The sequence below is a fragment of the Anopheles funestus genome, chromosome 2RL (genome assembly GCF_943734845.2).
Source record: "Anopheles funestus chromosome 2RL, idAnoFuneDA-416_04, whole genome shotgun sequence".
Classification (NCBI taxonomy): Eukaryota; Metazoa; Arthropoda; class Insecta; order Diptera; family Culicidae; genus Anopheles; species Anopheles funestus.
Window position 1 is genome coordinate 82,145,807 of NC_064598.1, and position 13,610 is coordinate 82,159,416.

The following is a 13,610-nucleotide window of genomic DNA, read 5'->3' on the forward strand; positions in this document are numbered from 1 at the left end:
CGCCCCAGGGCGCTGTTATTTACTTTTAACAAGTTGGTGAGATAGTGCCGGAATCGTTTAGTGTTTGTGGTTTGATTCGCGCGTATAGATTTATTAACTACTCTTTCCACATGATCATACCATATCGTCATCTACGGTGTGTCATCTCGTTACAGTACAGTCTGCCACCGTTACCGAGTGCACCTTGGTACGCACTTATTATCGTGGCGCATTTGGGTCAACTCTGGTACGCTATGCCTATAGGTGCAACAAGAGTTGAATAGGGTGGCATTTGGCCCGGGGGTAGGGATGCTTTGAGGGTCACTCATACACACGTTTTATGCTGCTAGAAGGAGAACGGCAAAACAGTGGAGAGCATTTAGTATTTTCTCGCATTTTATGTTGCGTGTGCTCTTGGAACTGGATTGCATGAGCATAACACGTTTCTCCACAGACCGGAGCATAAATTCTCTAGAAAGCTGAGCGAAAAAACGCGAAGTATGTTGTGTGTTTTTGTGATTGTGGCCAGCACACGAGCGATACATTTGATGCGGAAGTTTTGTACAGATTTCTATCGCTGTGAATTACTGTCACTTGTTCTGGGTTTTTGTTTTTTCTTCTTCTTTTTTTAAAGGATGAATAATACTGAGGAATCTCCACTCTGATTGTGCTTGTTTGTGAGCAGAGTTCTACAGTGCTTGCCATAAATATGAGGGGTTTTTTTCTTGTTGGCTGTACGAAGATTTTCAACATCTAAGAATTGTGAATATATTCAATATCACATGAAAAAGTATTTTAAATTCTGAAGTAAATATTATTATGTCATGTATAAATGACGCATTTGTCTGATTTTTTATGGGGCTACGCAAACACCTCCAGGTTGGCCAATGCATCAGTAATCAATGTATACTAGTTGTCTATATACTGTGAAAATTTGATAGCCCTATCACTTTATTTGCGGCCACTATGGGCAGAAGATTGAAGGAACGGAATTTAAAATTTGTTGAAATCGTCTACTACATCCGGGTCAACAATAAAATCTGTCATCGTGGTACACTTCATGTCGTCCGGATACGATCGTGAAATCTTCAACAAAATTCTGGGACGTCTGAACATTAGAGAATCCATCGTTTAGAGTCCCGGTTCCGGCCATCTGATCGTTTGAAACGATCGGGTAAAAGAACAGAAGTTCAAACGGAAAATTGATGTCCATTTTGGGAGTACTGGACCTCTGGAATTGACTCCAAATACCTTTTATCACAAGTTAGAGTCGCCTGACTTAAAATTGGGTTCAATCGCCTCAACGGACGGTTTTTTTTTCGAGATATTGATGGATGCTCTGTGTACATAAGGTATCTGAACTATAAACCATGTAATTTATGAAAAGAGACAATTTATTGGGGTCTTGACCAAATGTCTAAGGAACCTAATAGGGATCTCTTTCGCGAACTCCTAGCCTTCCAAAATAGTTCCCAATTGTCATAACCCAATCGTCCTCAGAGCGACTCTTTTCTCCATTTTTCCCGTTTGTTGGAAATCGATTATAATATAGTCAATAAAACTATTAATATGATCATGTTGAAAGCTTTAGGAAATCAGCTGTTTAATAAAAAAAATTAATAAACACGCTAGTACTTTGTTTTATTTACGATAATGATCTACAACTAGTTTTGATTTATTTTTACTTTAATTGCAGTTGATTAAAAGCGAGAGCGAGATAGAGAGATAAATATGAAAACTAATCTAGCGTTTATATTAGCGCTTGGATGCGGTGTGAGCTTGTGCTTGTCTCTCTACCATTCCACGGTACGAAGCTACACCTAATATAGACACGTTTTACATGAACTACGGCTAAATGCTATCGGGTAGTGGGGATGTTTTTGTTTTATTAAAATCCGCTAAAGATACACGAAAACTAGAGAGTTCGTTTGATGGCCACCAGAAAATGTAGTGAGCATTCCGTTGCATATGCTGCCTCTTAGATTAGTTTTTTTTGCTAGTGCTTTGCAGTTCCAATGTACACAAAAGCTGAACGGGCTGACTACGTGAATCTTTGTGTTTTCTTCTTTTTTTTAAATAATCTCTAACATTAAGATGTATGAGTACGAACATGTGATTGGCTTACATGAAATGGGGGAAACGCTTTTCTTGCCCTAATGTTTTATGTTTTGCGCTCATCTTACAGGCTACAGGTTGAAGGTGAATAAATAAATGTGCTTTCGCGGGTCGTGAACACTACACGCCTGATACACGATGGAACTACTATTTACAGTAATATCGATCCTCGTACTTTTCACAGTAGTCACACACCACCTGACAGCAGCGTCCGTTCGTGAAGCGGCAACGACACTTTTCGAGCGTTTTGATGACTTTAGTGGTGTAGCCACGGCCGCAGCAAAGTGTCGCACAGTTATCCGGATGCAGACAACGGCGGCCACGCGTCACCGAGCAGAAGGTGGGTGAGGTTTCGAAGTAGTACAGCTGATCGTAGATTGTTTCCTGAAAGCATTGAAACGGCATTGTCTCCGGTGTCATTCTGTTTTCGATGTTTCCTTCACATTGGTGCTAACACTTACCCTTGGCCGGAAGTTCCTCGGTGCCGATCGGCGTGATGTTTTATTATTAACCGGAATTTTCCGTATGGCAAGATGGTACTTGGTTCTCAGCAGTGCCGCAGTCGTATTAAAATCGCCAAGCCTTCTCCAGCACGTTTTCATCGAACATGATCCCGAAACGCCATGACACTTGCAACGATCCGTCATTGCACTGGTAATTGCACTGATGCCAACCTGTTAAAAAATTTGTTGCATTTTACATTTGATCCTTACTCCTTTGACGTAATCTTACCCCTTACCTCACTATCATGTCGAAGCATTTCACCAACTGGATCACCATTTTTCGGTTGCAGCTCGAGAAAGTTCCGCGCGACACGCTTGCCGTGCTTTAGATTGTCACTGCATCCGCCCCAGCGCCAGGCTAGGCTCGTAGCTTCAGGTTTTCTCTCCGAGGCGCACTGACATTTGGTCATTTTTCCTTCAGCACATGCACGCGCAACCGCATGCGTAATGGCGGCAGCGGTTAGTGCGTGCACAAATGCCGTTTCACGATATACCTGCGAATTGTGCGCAAAAGCGATCGTTTCAAAAGGAGTTTAAAAACCACCGCGAGTTAAATATACTGTACCTTTTTGAAAATGTTACGCTTGCCTCTGGTTTCTATCGAACAGTTCCATCGATCGTATCGAAACTGTTCCTCGCAGTGCGTAACCGCCAGACGGCGCGCTTCCTTGATTGCCTCCGGTAACCCGATATCACGCCGGCACTGATGGTTTTGTTTGCGCGTGCCGGAAAGAAACTTGCAAGGGCCGGGAGATTTGATCAGAGGACTAAACACGGCCATTACTGTATTTTTTGCTGACACGGAAGGAGTATCACTGCGAAAAGAAAGAGTAAAACAGCAACTGATGAATGGAGGTGTTTTTGTTTCCCATAAATTTATTGTTATTTTATTATAATATTAAATGCAGAGTTTTTTTCGTAAATTAATGAAGGCTTTTTGAAATTTAGTTTATCCTGCAGTTGAAAACTTAAATTGTTTTTTCATTCATAAAAAAAGTATTTCTTTTGAATCTCTCTAGGAAGGAAAGGAGGTAAAGAAAAAGTTGTAATGCGCATTGCATACCGTCAGGCGTAAAAGGTTCCGCTCATTGCATACGACCCGATGCTGTTCGACATGTAGAATGGTATGCAATCCGCAGCACATTGTATCCGATGAGGTATGCAATGCTCAATACATGTCAAACCAAGAGGAGTATAATTGGTATTTACAAATATTTTTTTTTGATTTGTGAAAGGAATTAAATGTAATCCATAAATTCTTTTTCTTAAGAAATTTAAAAAAAAAGAAAAATCAAAAAAAGAAAATTAAAGAATAATTTCTGGATCTTTATAAATATTTTGAATGGGTTTGTTCTAAAACTAAGGCGCTGCTCTGGGATTTGTCGTATACGACGAACGACAACGACAAGTTTTATGGGTGCTCTAGGATTTGTCGTCACACAAACTGTCAAACAGAGAAGGGACGTCAAACCGTAATAATAAGAAGAAAAACATCAAATCATCAAACATACAAAACCAACAATAAAGCGCCCTCAAATCTGAGTTCCATTGCCTAAACTTGTTAGACTGGCCGCTTTAATTAAAATTCAGTTAAAAATGATGCATATTGGACAACTTGCGTCCATTTAATTTCTGCTGCAACAATTTGTTATGTTTTGACAACCAAGATGCACGATTTGAAAGATGTGCCTACGACAAGTTTGACGAGGTTTATAGAAAAAAACAAATTGATTTGTATAACGACAGATGTATGATCATGTTTTACAGGATTTGACAGAGCACCTTCATACAGCTCCATACGTTTGTATTTGTCGTTCGTCGTATACGACAAATCCCAGAGCAGCGCCTAACTACATCTGTTTGAATTGGAGTTCTGACCAGGATAGCTATTTTCTCAAAAAATCTGTAACATTCCAAGACAAAGCATTTTACTGCCGAAGGCGAGTCTCCCACACCGTAGTACAATTATACTCAATGAATTTCTATGTTAGATTATAATTCGTGACTTATAAAGAGTCTTGAATTGCATATCCCAACCTAACAATTTGTTGGCATGTACAAATAAATAGAAATAAGGGATTGGTAGCAATAAAGTTAACCAAATCTATAGTTTAGCCCATGAAATCGAAGGCAATAAAAAAACGTTTTATAATAGTGACTTCAAATGCTAGTGTTAGAGTTGATTGTAAAACATCTCCTAATAGAAGGACAGACGGCCATAGACGGACTAAAGTGATTCGTCACATTATTTAGCAACGAATTAATTAACCTGAGTAGGCTAAGCAAAGCCTCTTCAACCAATCGAAAGGAATGCAAACGGAAACCAATATACCACTCATGCCGTTACTTTCAGCACTACACACAGCAAAACAACGGAATATTTGTCTTTGCATCGTTACCGGCAAACTTAAAGACATTCCCCCGGGTCCCACCAAGTAACCGTGACATCCTCAACCCCTTCATGCATGTCAGGCATCATTTAGCCGAACATTATCCCACAAAACTCGGGTGCTACTTAAGCGCATATGTGTAAGCAACTTCAGCGATGCAATTTCCGCGTCGAACGAACGTGCGGCCGGGATGAACGGGTGGTCCATGTTTACCGAGTGTCATTTTCCGCTAAAAACCCTCTCATTGATGCCATTTAGACATCGAAGATGCAATGGAGTAGCATAAAATTAATGAAAAAAGACACTCATACAACACAGTCGGGTTGAATAGAGACAGGGAACGGGTATAAAGGTGAAGACAAAAATTTCTACAGACGGTATAATAGATATTTTCATAAGGAAATTGACTTCAACTGCCTGCTTAGGGTTTCGGTGCGACGAACGTTGAAAGGTAGAAACCGACCATTCATTCGCGACGTGCGCAACATGTGCAACCGGGTCGCGGAAAATTATGTTTTCATATCGCGAAAAACCTGCGTCTATGCACGGTAACAAAGAGTCGTTAGCGAAATAGGGAAGGATTCCACGGCTGAGCCGAAGGACTCCTGGAATGCTAGCACCAGAGATCTTGTCAGTTTGTTAAACGAGGGAGATTTGTATTTTTTACCATTTGCTGCTTAAGTTTGTTGTGGGGATATTTTGAAGCAGAAGGTGAGTTGTTTTTAGAATCCTGCATCCTGAGGCACAACACAGAACCGTACGGTACTGTGGAAAACATACCCCGTACGGTACCGAGGACACTTCGTCTGAAGCTAAATGGGAGCAAGCAGTCTACCGAATAGGGCCACTTGTTGAGTAGATTTTCCGCACCATTCAACCATTATGTTTTGGGGACAATCATCATATCATATAGCCCCCCGGGTGGGGAAGGATATCTTCCCGGGGGGGGCCTTTTTTGTAGCTGCTTTTACCAAGTATCCATAGAATGTAGTATCCGGGCAAGTATCGCAGACAAAAGTCGTAAAAAGGAATCAATGCAATGCGGAATGTTGGTTGGAAACATTTTTGTGTGAAAGTGCCGAGAATGAAACGAACGACTTGGTTTGTGTGAACAAAAACTAGACGCAATTATAAGGGATAAGTACGGTTAAGTGTGGCATATGGTTTAAAATTGGTTTCGGCATGAGGGACAGACATTCGGTAGAGCATTCTAATTCAAGTCTGATTGTTGCGCTTAAACATGTTTTTTTTATGTAAACGAAAAATGGTGTAAAATACTTTAAAACGTGAGTCTTGTTAACCATTTTTTTCTGTGAATCAAAGAAAACAAGAATTATTATTAAATTTAGCTATAAATTATTCTAACAGCATGAAAAGCTAATTTTAGCAATGATTTTCTCAAACTTTCAACAACTCGTCCTTTAAATTCGAAATCTTTGCTTCCGCTTGACACAACGAAACAATGCAGCCGAGTTGTGCCTTATTTCTCCATTCACAAACAACCATTCGAAAGTATGTGCGGACATCAATACCAACAGTGAAACAGCTTTTTTTTTGTTGCCACCATTTTCCACCTGCACTGAAATCGTTGACATTGCTGGATGAAATATTCATAAATTAATTAAAATATTTGGTGATATCGGCGCTTGTGAACCAAATGGATGGCATTCGGTTTGGAAAATAGTTGTACCATTTGTAGACAAGCCCTCTCCTGGGTACTTTCTCCTTCACCTCTTCCCGGTATGCTCCCAAGCCCCAGACCGTACAAAGTAGCCATGTTTATCTGGTTTGTTATTGTTTTAATATCAGAAAAAAAAACATATCATAGATTGCATCAAACACTGAACCACTGGTTTGCTGATTGATGGTACTCATCATCACAAATCATGTCACCTGGAATTGTCATCGAACCGTAATCGCATAGTTGCAATCGCGACCACAGAACGATGTCACTTTTATTTTCCTTTGTGTACTTAACCATTCCATACACCTCCTCCCTCCATCCCCCCATTTCAATTCGGTTTGTTATTTTGGGATAAATTTTTGATGATCCGTATGCATTCCAATCGATACAAATCTGCTTCCATGCTTGCGGATGCTATTTTACTCGCTGTTTTGTGTGCAAAACCGCCACCTCCCCGTTTTGCTCAATAATCTCCGCGTTGCGTTGAAGCGATGTGGAAAGTCAAACATGTACACAGTAGATGAAAATGTCTATAAATTTTAATTCGTTTTCACGTTATCGCTCATTTTGCGATTTAAGTATCTTCGGAATGTTGGCCCATCAGTGGTTTGCGTGGGGTGAGGGCTTGATGGTGGTGACTACAAATGTAAATGGAGCAAAGGTTTTTGAAAGTCGATTGTTTGGTTTCGTTTTCGCCTCCATGCGAATTCACCGATTCATTGGAACCGGTCTGTGTGTCTGCTACCGTATGTTTCCTATTTAGCTGTTGGAGAACATATGAGCTGACGAGGAAGGATGAACGGGATGGCGCAACGGGCAAAGCAAATCATCGTTTGCTGTTGGTCAATTATAATAATTGATGTGGGGAAAATTTCCGAACCGATATCGATGTAAATTAATTCTGTCCTTTCTGCCATCGCCGGGTACGGTACAGCCCTGACCACACTGTGTTGGTAAAGTTTATTTAGCAGGATTTCGGATATCCGGCATGGGGGATATAACTGGGACCACCGGACATGGTGCGTGGCAGAAGGATGATCGTGGTAGTTCGATACATCGTGGGAGAAAAGCCGTAAGTAGTAAATATTTGACAAGCCTGTTGTGCTCTGGACACGCTGGAGTCGAGGTTCTCGGGTGCGTCAGCGCGTAAATACAGTTGTTAAGATTATTGCCTTTCAGCGAACTGACGGAACAGGTGAATAATTGGTTGAGCAAGGATGTAAATGGACAGGGGATTTTACAAGAATTTCTAATGTATTCTGGTTGATAGCGTTTCACTGTTGATGTGAATCTTGAGCTTTTGTTTGAGGAGTGTAAATTAGCTTCAGGTAATTGAGCATATTCCACATATTTTGAAAAAAATTAAAATATGTACCATAATGAAATGCCAAATTTGATTTTGAGCCATGAATTTTTACCTATAAATTACTTAACTGTCGCAGTGAGAAAAGGTGTTGCTTTTTTCCATAAAAAAATCATAATGCTCAATATTCGATTAAATAATAATTAAATAGCTTATTATAAAAAAAGTTTAATAAATTGACAACTAAATTAATAAGGTTTGAGGTATAAGTTTTCATATTTTTAATTGAAATCAATTGTAACAGTAGTAAAGTGAAGTTATTATTAGTGAAGCTTTACAGGTTGAAAATATTAATTGTTGCTATTAATGTTATTTAAAAAAATCAATAAAATGTTTGTTTTGCTACCTTCAAGACGTTAAATCAAATATTTTATCAAAAATGAAATAATTACAAAATAACAAAATATATAACTGATGTTGTTATTCAACAAATAACATATTATATTATTTTATATTATATTATTATTTTAATAATTATATATTAAAATTTATTAAATTCTTAAGAAAAGATGTAAAAAATTCTGAAAGAAAATTATAATTTTCTAAACAAAAACACACTCACATAAAAATAATTAAAGAAGTTTTGGTTTATGACCTAAAACAGGAAACTAAAACAGGTTTTTTATTTAGTTACCGAATGGAAATTAAGATATTCGTTTCATTGGTATTTCTTGTCGATGTTTTTTTGTTTTTCAACATAATTTTAAGTTATTTACAATTAGTATTTTCAAATTAGTTTTATATATTATTTTATTATTTAATATAACCATAAACCATGCCGTTATATCTGAATAAAAAAATTAACCATAAAACATTAAAAAAAATCAATGCAATAAGAAAAATGTATTATTGTGTAAAGCTATTTTCAACTCAGGTTTAATTCTGCAGATAATCATTTACACTAAAATCCACAAACATATTACTTTTCAAACGGTATTTTAAATAAAAATTACACCTTATTTAGTATTTTTAAGCAAATAATCAAACATTCCACTCACCCTTTGGATGTGATAACATCGTTACACTCGATGAAGCAACAAATCGCACTGAGAATGAGCAAACTGGCGAATATATTTTTCTGCTGGAAGAATCCATCGGTCCGATGGCGACCCCCACCATTCGGGCCGCCATTGCTTCCCAATGGCACTGGTACCTCCACCGTGTCCGTCCCTCCCTTTGCCATCAGGGGAACCGAAACAAATGACAATCACAACACAACCAACGCAACAATTGCCACACCACTGTTTCACCCGTTGCACCTACAAGGCACACCGGCCATCACCTTTCACCACCAATATCGGCTATACAATGATGCGATTGTTCACTGTCCTTATATCACGAATCCTTCGCAAGCACGATCACTTTGAGCTTGGGAATGCGATTTACCAGGCGGCTCGAAACCAATCCACATCGAGCCACACACCGACATCGACTAACGTGCGACTGTCAACGCGGGAACGATGGTTTTACCTCGGTTCCGACGGTCGTAGGTTCGTTGGTCGTCCATGTCTCTCAGGTGGCGATAAACACGAATTTTCGACGTTGTGATTAAACTGTTTCCACACTTTTTGGTTTAGTTTAAAATAATTTTTCAATTACTTATATCACTTTATTAAGCGATTAAAAGACTCAAGAAAAAGCAAATGCACTATGCCTCACAAATAGATCACGCCCGCAGTCCGTTCGCGTCTCATCAACACATCAATGTTGCATCCTCTGTCGGTGTCGCTTGATGATCGACTGTGGTATTTCGCACATTCGCACACAAAACGGCGCACATTTCTGCACATTCGGTGGACACACACCCGACCGACGTACACGTTCGCGATTCGACTTTTGGCCGGAGGGTCGTTTGCTAGCGCCGTCTCGTTGTTCGATTGCCGGTGGTTCGGTTTTCCATTCGGATATCGAAGTGGCGAACGCTAAACCAAAAACCCACCAGCAAAAAAAAAAACCAGCAAAACTAACTAACGCACGAAACCGCGCCAAAGCGGTTCCGAGCGAGCGAAATCCTTCGGCACGCCCGGTTGTCGATTCGGATTCGGTTCGTCCGCTTTCCTTTCTTCGTACGCTCGGTCACTCGGTCGATGGTTTTGGGGCGATGGAGTGCATGTGGAACTTTGTCTGCAGCTTTGATTGTGCCGTTCTGGTGCTTCGGCTTACGTCCAGCGATCAATCGTTTGATTAATGTGGAATTAAAAAATTAAAAACTGCACCACAAGAACAGATTCGATGTACTTCCGACGCAACACACTTGTGACACTTGGTGACTATGAAACGGAACTGACTTCACGCGTGGCACGCGTTCAACAACATCGAACCAGCGTCGAGCGTCGTCTGAGCACGCATGGATCGCATCATTAGCGGCGGACCCCCGCGATGCCGCGTATGTGTGTGTCCAGTGCGTGACCAGCCACGGTGCGATGATTTCCCTTTTCTTTGCTTCGCGACCATCCTTTGCAGCCATTGCATCACACAGCGGAAGATGTGACCGCCGACATCGCAACATGGTGGTTCGGGTGAGAATTGTATCCCATCGTTCCATGCGGATGCACTTTTTGTCTTCCCTCGTCAAACAACCACCCGGAAGGATTGCTAAGTCGCTAATCACTAAGCTTTGTAGTTAAGGGCATTTGAAGTAAAGAGAGAGAGAGAGAGAGGGAAAGAAAAGAAGAAAAAAAAAACAAATCCAGCTAGGAAAGAAGTAGAAACACAGGCAAATTACCTGTTTACCTTATCGGAAACTAGACAACAACAACAAAAAAAGAAACAATTCGTCGCGTAAGTCAACGACTACGAAATAATGGGTTTGTTTGTTCCCTTGCGTTTAAACTTGCGTTGTTGGGTCGGGATGGGGTGTGTTTTTTTTTCGTTCGTCTTCGGTTTTTATGGTCGTCGATGTCTCCTAGTTTCTGGGTGAATGGGGCGTGGGATGTGCTGATGGAGTGCTTTTAACACATTTTCAGGTTCTGCAGCTGTGATGCAAACATAAATTGGAATGTAGCATGTTGGGGAGCTTTTTTTTGTTGTTGGTTTGGTTCGTGGGAAAATTTATTAAAAATATATCAATAATTTTAAGTGACCTGTTTTTGTTAGTCTCTGAAAATATTGCTTATATTACATGAGAATCGCTTTTTAAACGAAGTTTTATGTGAGGTCGTTTTAATATACTCTTCTAACTCTTGTGTGTCATTGTAAATATCATCACCCTTCATTGAATGACGCATGTGTAATAAACGCTTGAGCTGATTTAAGCTGACGATTGCGATTTTTCTATGAAGGCTGCCAAAGCCTTCCCAGGACATTCGAAGACGCTTCACTGACACACACACACACATAGAAACATGCCGTGAAGCCGTTAACCGACACTGCTCTTAAACAAATCAAAACAAAGTAAGGAATCACTGAACGAAACAGCGATGGAACGATGGAATGAAGATGGCAGGAATCATCATAAAAATGGTTCGTTGCCTTGAGTAGACCACGGTCCGGTCCGATTATGGGACGGATGTGGATCGTTTCTATCAAAATCGTATTAACTTTAATTGAAAATAGGGTCCGATGACAGGCGAGTGTGGCATACACGGCAAGGATACACGTTTGGCCGGATGGATGAATGCAAAAACCCTTCTAAGTAAAAAAAAACAACCATCTCCCTCTCTCTCCAAAGAACCGGACCGACCGGGCCCCGTGACTAGTATCAGATTGCCACGGTGTTTTCCAACTCCCAAACGGCGTTACGGCGCACCGAAAGGCGGATCGGGGGTTTTTGTACGGGTTTTTACGATTTCGCAACGATTTCGAATCATGTGGGACATTAAATTTTAATTGCGTCGAACTCCTGGTTTTGCGTCGGCTGAGATAAACGTTTATGGGTCTTTGTTTTTCCCCAAGTCACTAACAGCAAACAGTACATAGGATTAGAGACCGAGCGAAGCGAGTTTTCCTGCGTTTTGGGGGAAAAGCTGAAAAGAGGAGTTAAATAAAATAAAAATATAAAAATAATATTAACCTGTTCTTGAAGAACTTGTATTGACAAGTTTATCAAGGTTTTTTTCTTGTAAAACATTGCACAAAATTTAAAGTTGTAGCTAATAAAATCTAGAAAATAAGCTAAAATCCTTTCTATTTTATTAGCATCACAGCAAAAACACCTTTAAAAATGCTTTTCTATTGGAAAGGAGTTTCAATTTTCCGGCCATAAATCGTTAAATCAGCGAGTGACACATTTTTCTTGCGGTCACACTAAAGGAGTAAATTGATAAACCATCAATGCCGTTATGCAAATAGTGCCGTCTTCATCTTCCGAGGTGCGTTCCGAATGTCCAGTGCTGTATGTTTGCAAAAGTGCAAAAGAAACATCAAAGATTCAAAGTTAAAGAGACAAACAGACCATCGCTGCATCTTGCCTTTTAGTCGGTCAGTCCGTTAGACGTTAGACGGTATAGACACCATCGTTGAAAGGAGGTTGTTAAATGTTAATCTGGCAAAGCGTGATGGGAAATTTTAATGCGTCATTTTCTGTCAATGAAGCAGCGCATGTAGGTGGTATGTGAAAGTTAAGGGTTTGATTTGATCAAAGGTGGACAGTTTAGACGATTTCTTTAAATTCAATTATTGAGTGAATATCCCACGATTTCCGTAGCAGAGAAAGGAACTCCCTAAGTAATTGAAATTACTATCCCTTTTTTTGTGCAATCTGACTTCAATACTGCCCTGGGAGTTAAGTCATTAAATAATTGCCTGAAGATAAACACACAAACAATCCACCGAAAGGGTGACGCCTGAATCAAGTCGTCGCCTCACACAGTCGTCCAGGATAGCGTTGGTACATTGAAGAACCTAAGAAAAAACAAGGCGGCCACCACATCGGACCGTGCCGATGCGGCCTAGGATGTGCGAGAAGGGCTGCTAATGTGTTATGACTCAATTTACTGTGAAAATTTAAATATTGATTCGAAGCACCGCGCATCGGCCCCAAAAGAGAAAAGGTGCGTACGGCGGGGAGTTAAATAAAATCATAAAAATACCACACGCTTCTGCGCCTTTCGAGATGCAGACACCACCACGGTGCGCTTAGAAAAGTGCATCCCGAACGGTGCAGTAAAGAGACCGATGAGGGACGATTTGTTTGCGGGAAAAAAACACTTTAGAAATTAAATATGAAGATTCTATAGCCGCTGACTTTTATCTCCATAAATAACGATTTTATGAACTGACGCGCCTGGGCCGCACCTACTGGCGGACCAAAGGGTTGCAAACGCAGCGTCCGCAGCGGCCACACGTGTGTGAGTTCGGCGGGGGGAACCCCGGGGACAAGATAAACATATCGGCTTCCTTTTGTTTTCGTTGCAATCGTTGTGTGTCGGGAAGAGGAAAGAGATCGGAAAGGGAATTGGTGGCGGAGCGTGTGTTTAGAATATTGGTGCAACTCCTTGGGACATTCCCGACCATTAAGTGGGGTATGAGTTTGAAGGTGGTGAGTGACATTCTCCGAATGGGGGAATTAAGAAAGAAACGAGTACGCAGAGCTTAGACAGGTGCGCTGGTACTCTGGTAGAAGGATCTTATCCTCC

The 13,610-nt window shown here is 40.5% G+C and overlaps 1 protein-coding gene across 1 annotated transcript; it reads right to left on the reverse strand.

The window, feature by feature from the left end:
• Nucleotides 1–1,241: 1,241 nt before the first annotated feature.
• Nucleotides 1,242–11,063, reverse strand: LOC125775037 (protein Wnt-4). Its single transcript, XM_049445469.1, has 5 exons — nucleotides 9,033–11,063; nucleotides 3,163–3,412; nucleotides 2,834–3,091; nucleotides 2,556–2,768; nucleotides 1,242–2,478 (listed from the first exon to the last, which is right to left on the reverse strand). The coding sequence occupies exons 1-5, from the start codon at nucleotides 9,215–9,217 to the stop codon at nucleotides 2,242–2,244; spliced, it is 1,143 nt and encodes a 380-aa protein (XP_049301426.1). The 5' UTR covers nucleotides 9,218–11,063; the 3' UTR covers nucleotides 1,242–2,241.
• Between the last annotated feature and the right edge of the window lie 2,547 nt (nucleotides 11,064–13,610).

What these genes read in the sequence shown, in the direction of transcription:
- LOC125775037 (XM_049445469.1), bottom strand. Translation starts at nt 9,217, where the DNA reads ATGGCAAAGGGAGGGACGGACACGGTGGAGGTACCAGTGCCATTGGGA. An exon ending in AGCGTAACATTTTCAAAAAG is followed by an intron (nt 3,092 to 3,162) that starts GTACAGTATATT and finishes CACAATTCGCAG; the next exon opens with GTATATCGTGAAACGGCATT. An exon ending in TGCTTCGACATGATAGTGAG is followed by an intron (nt 2,769 to 2,833) that starts GTAAGGGGTAAG and finishes ATTTTTTAACAG; the next exon opens with GTTGGCATCAGTGCAATTAC.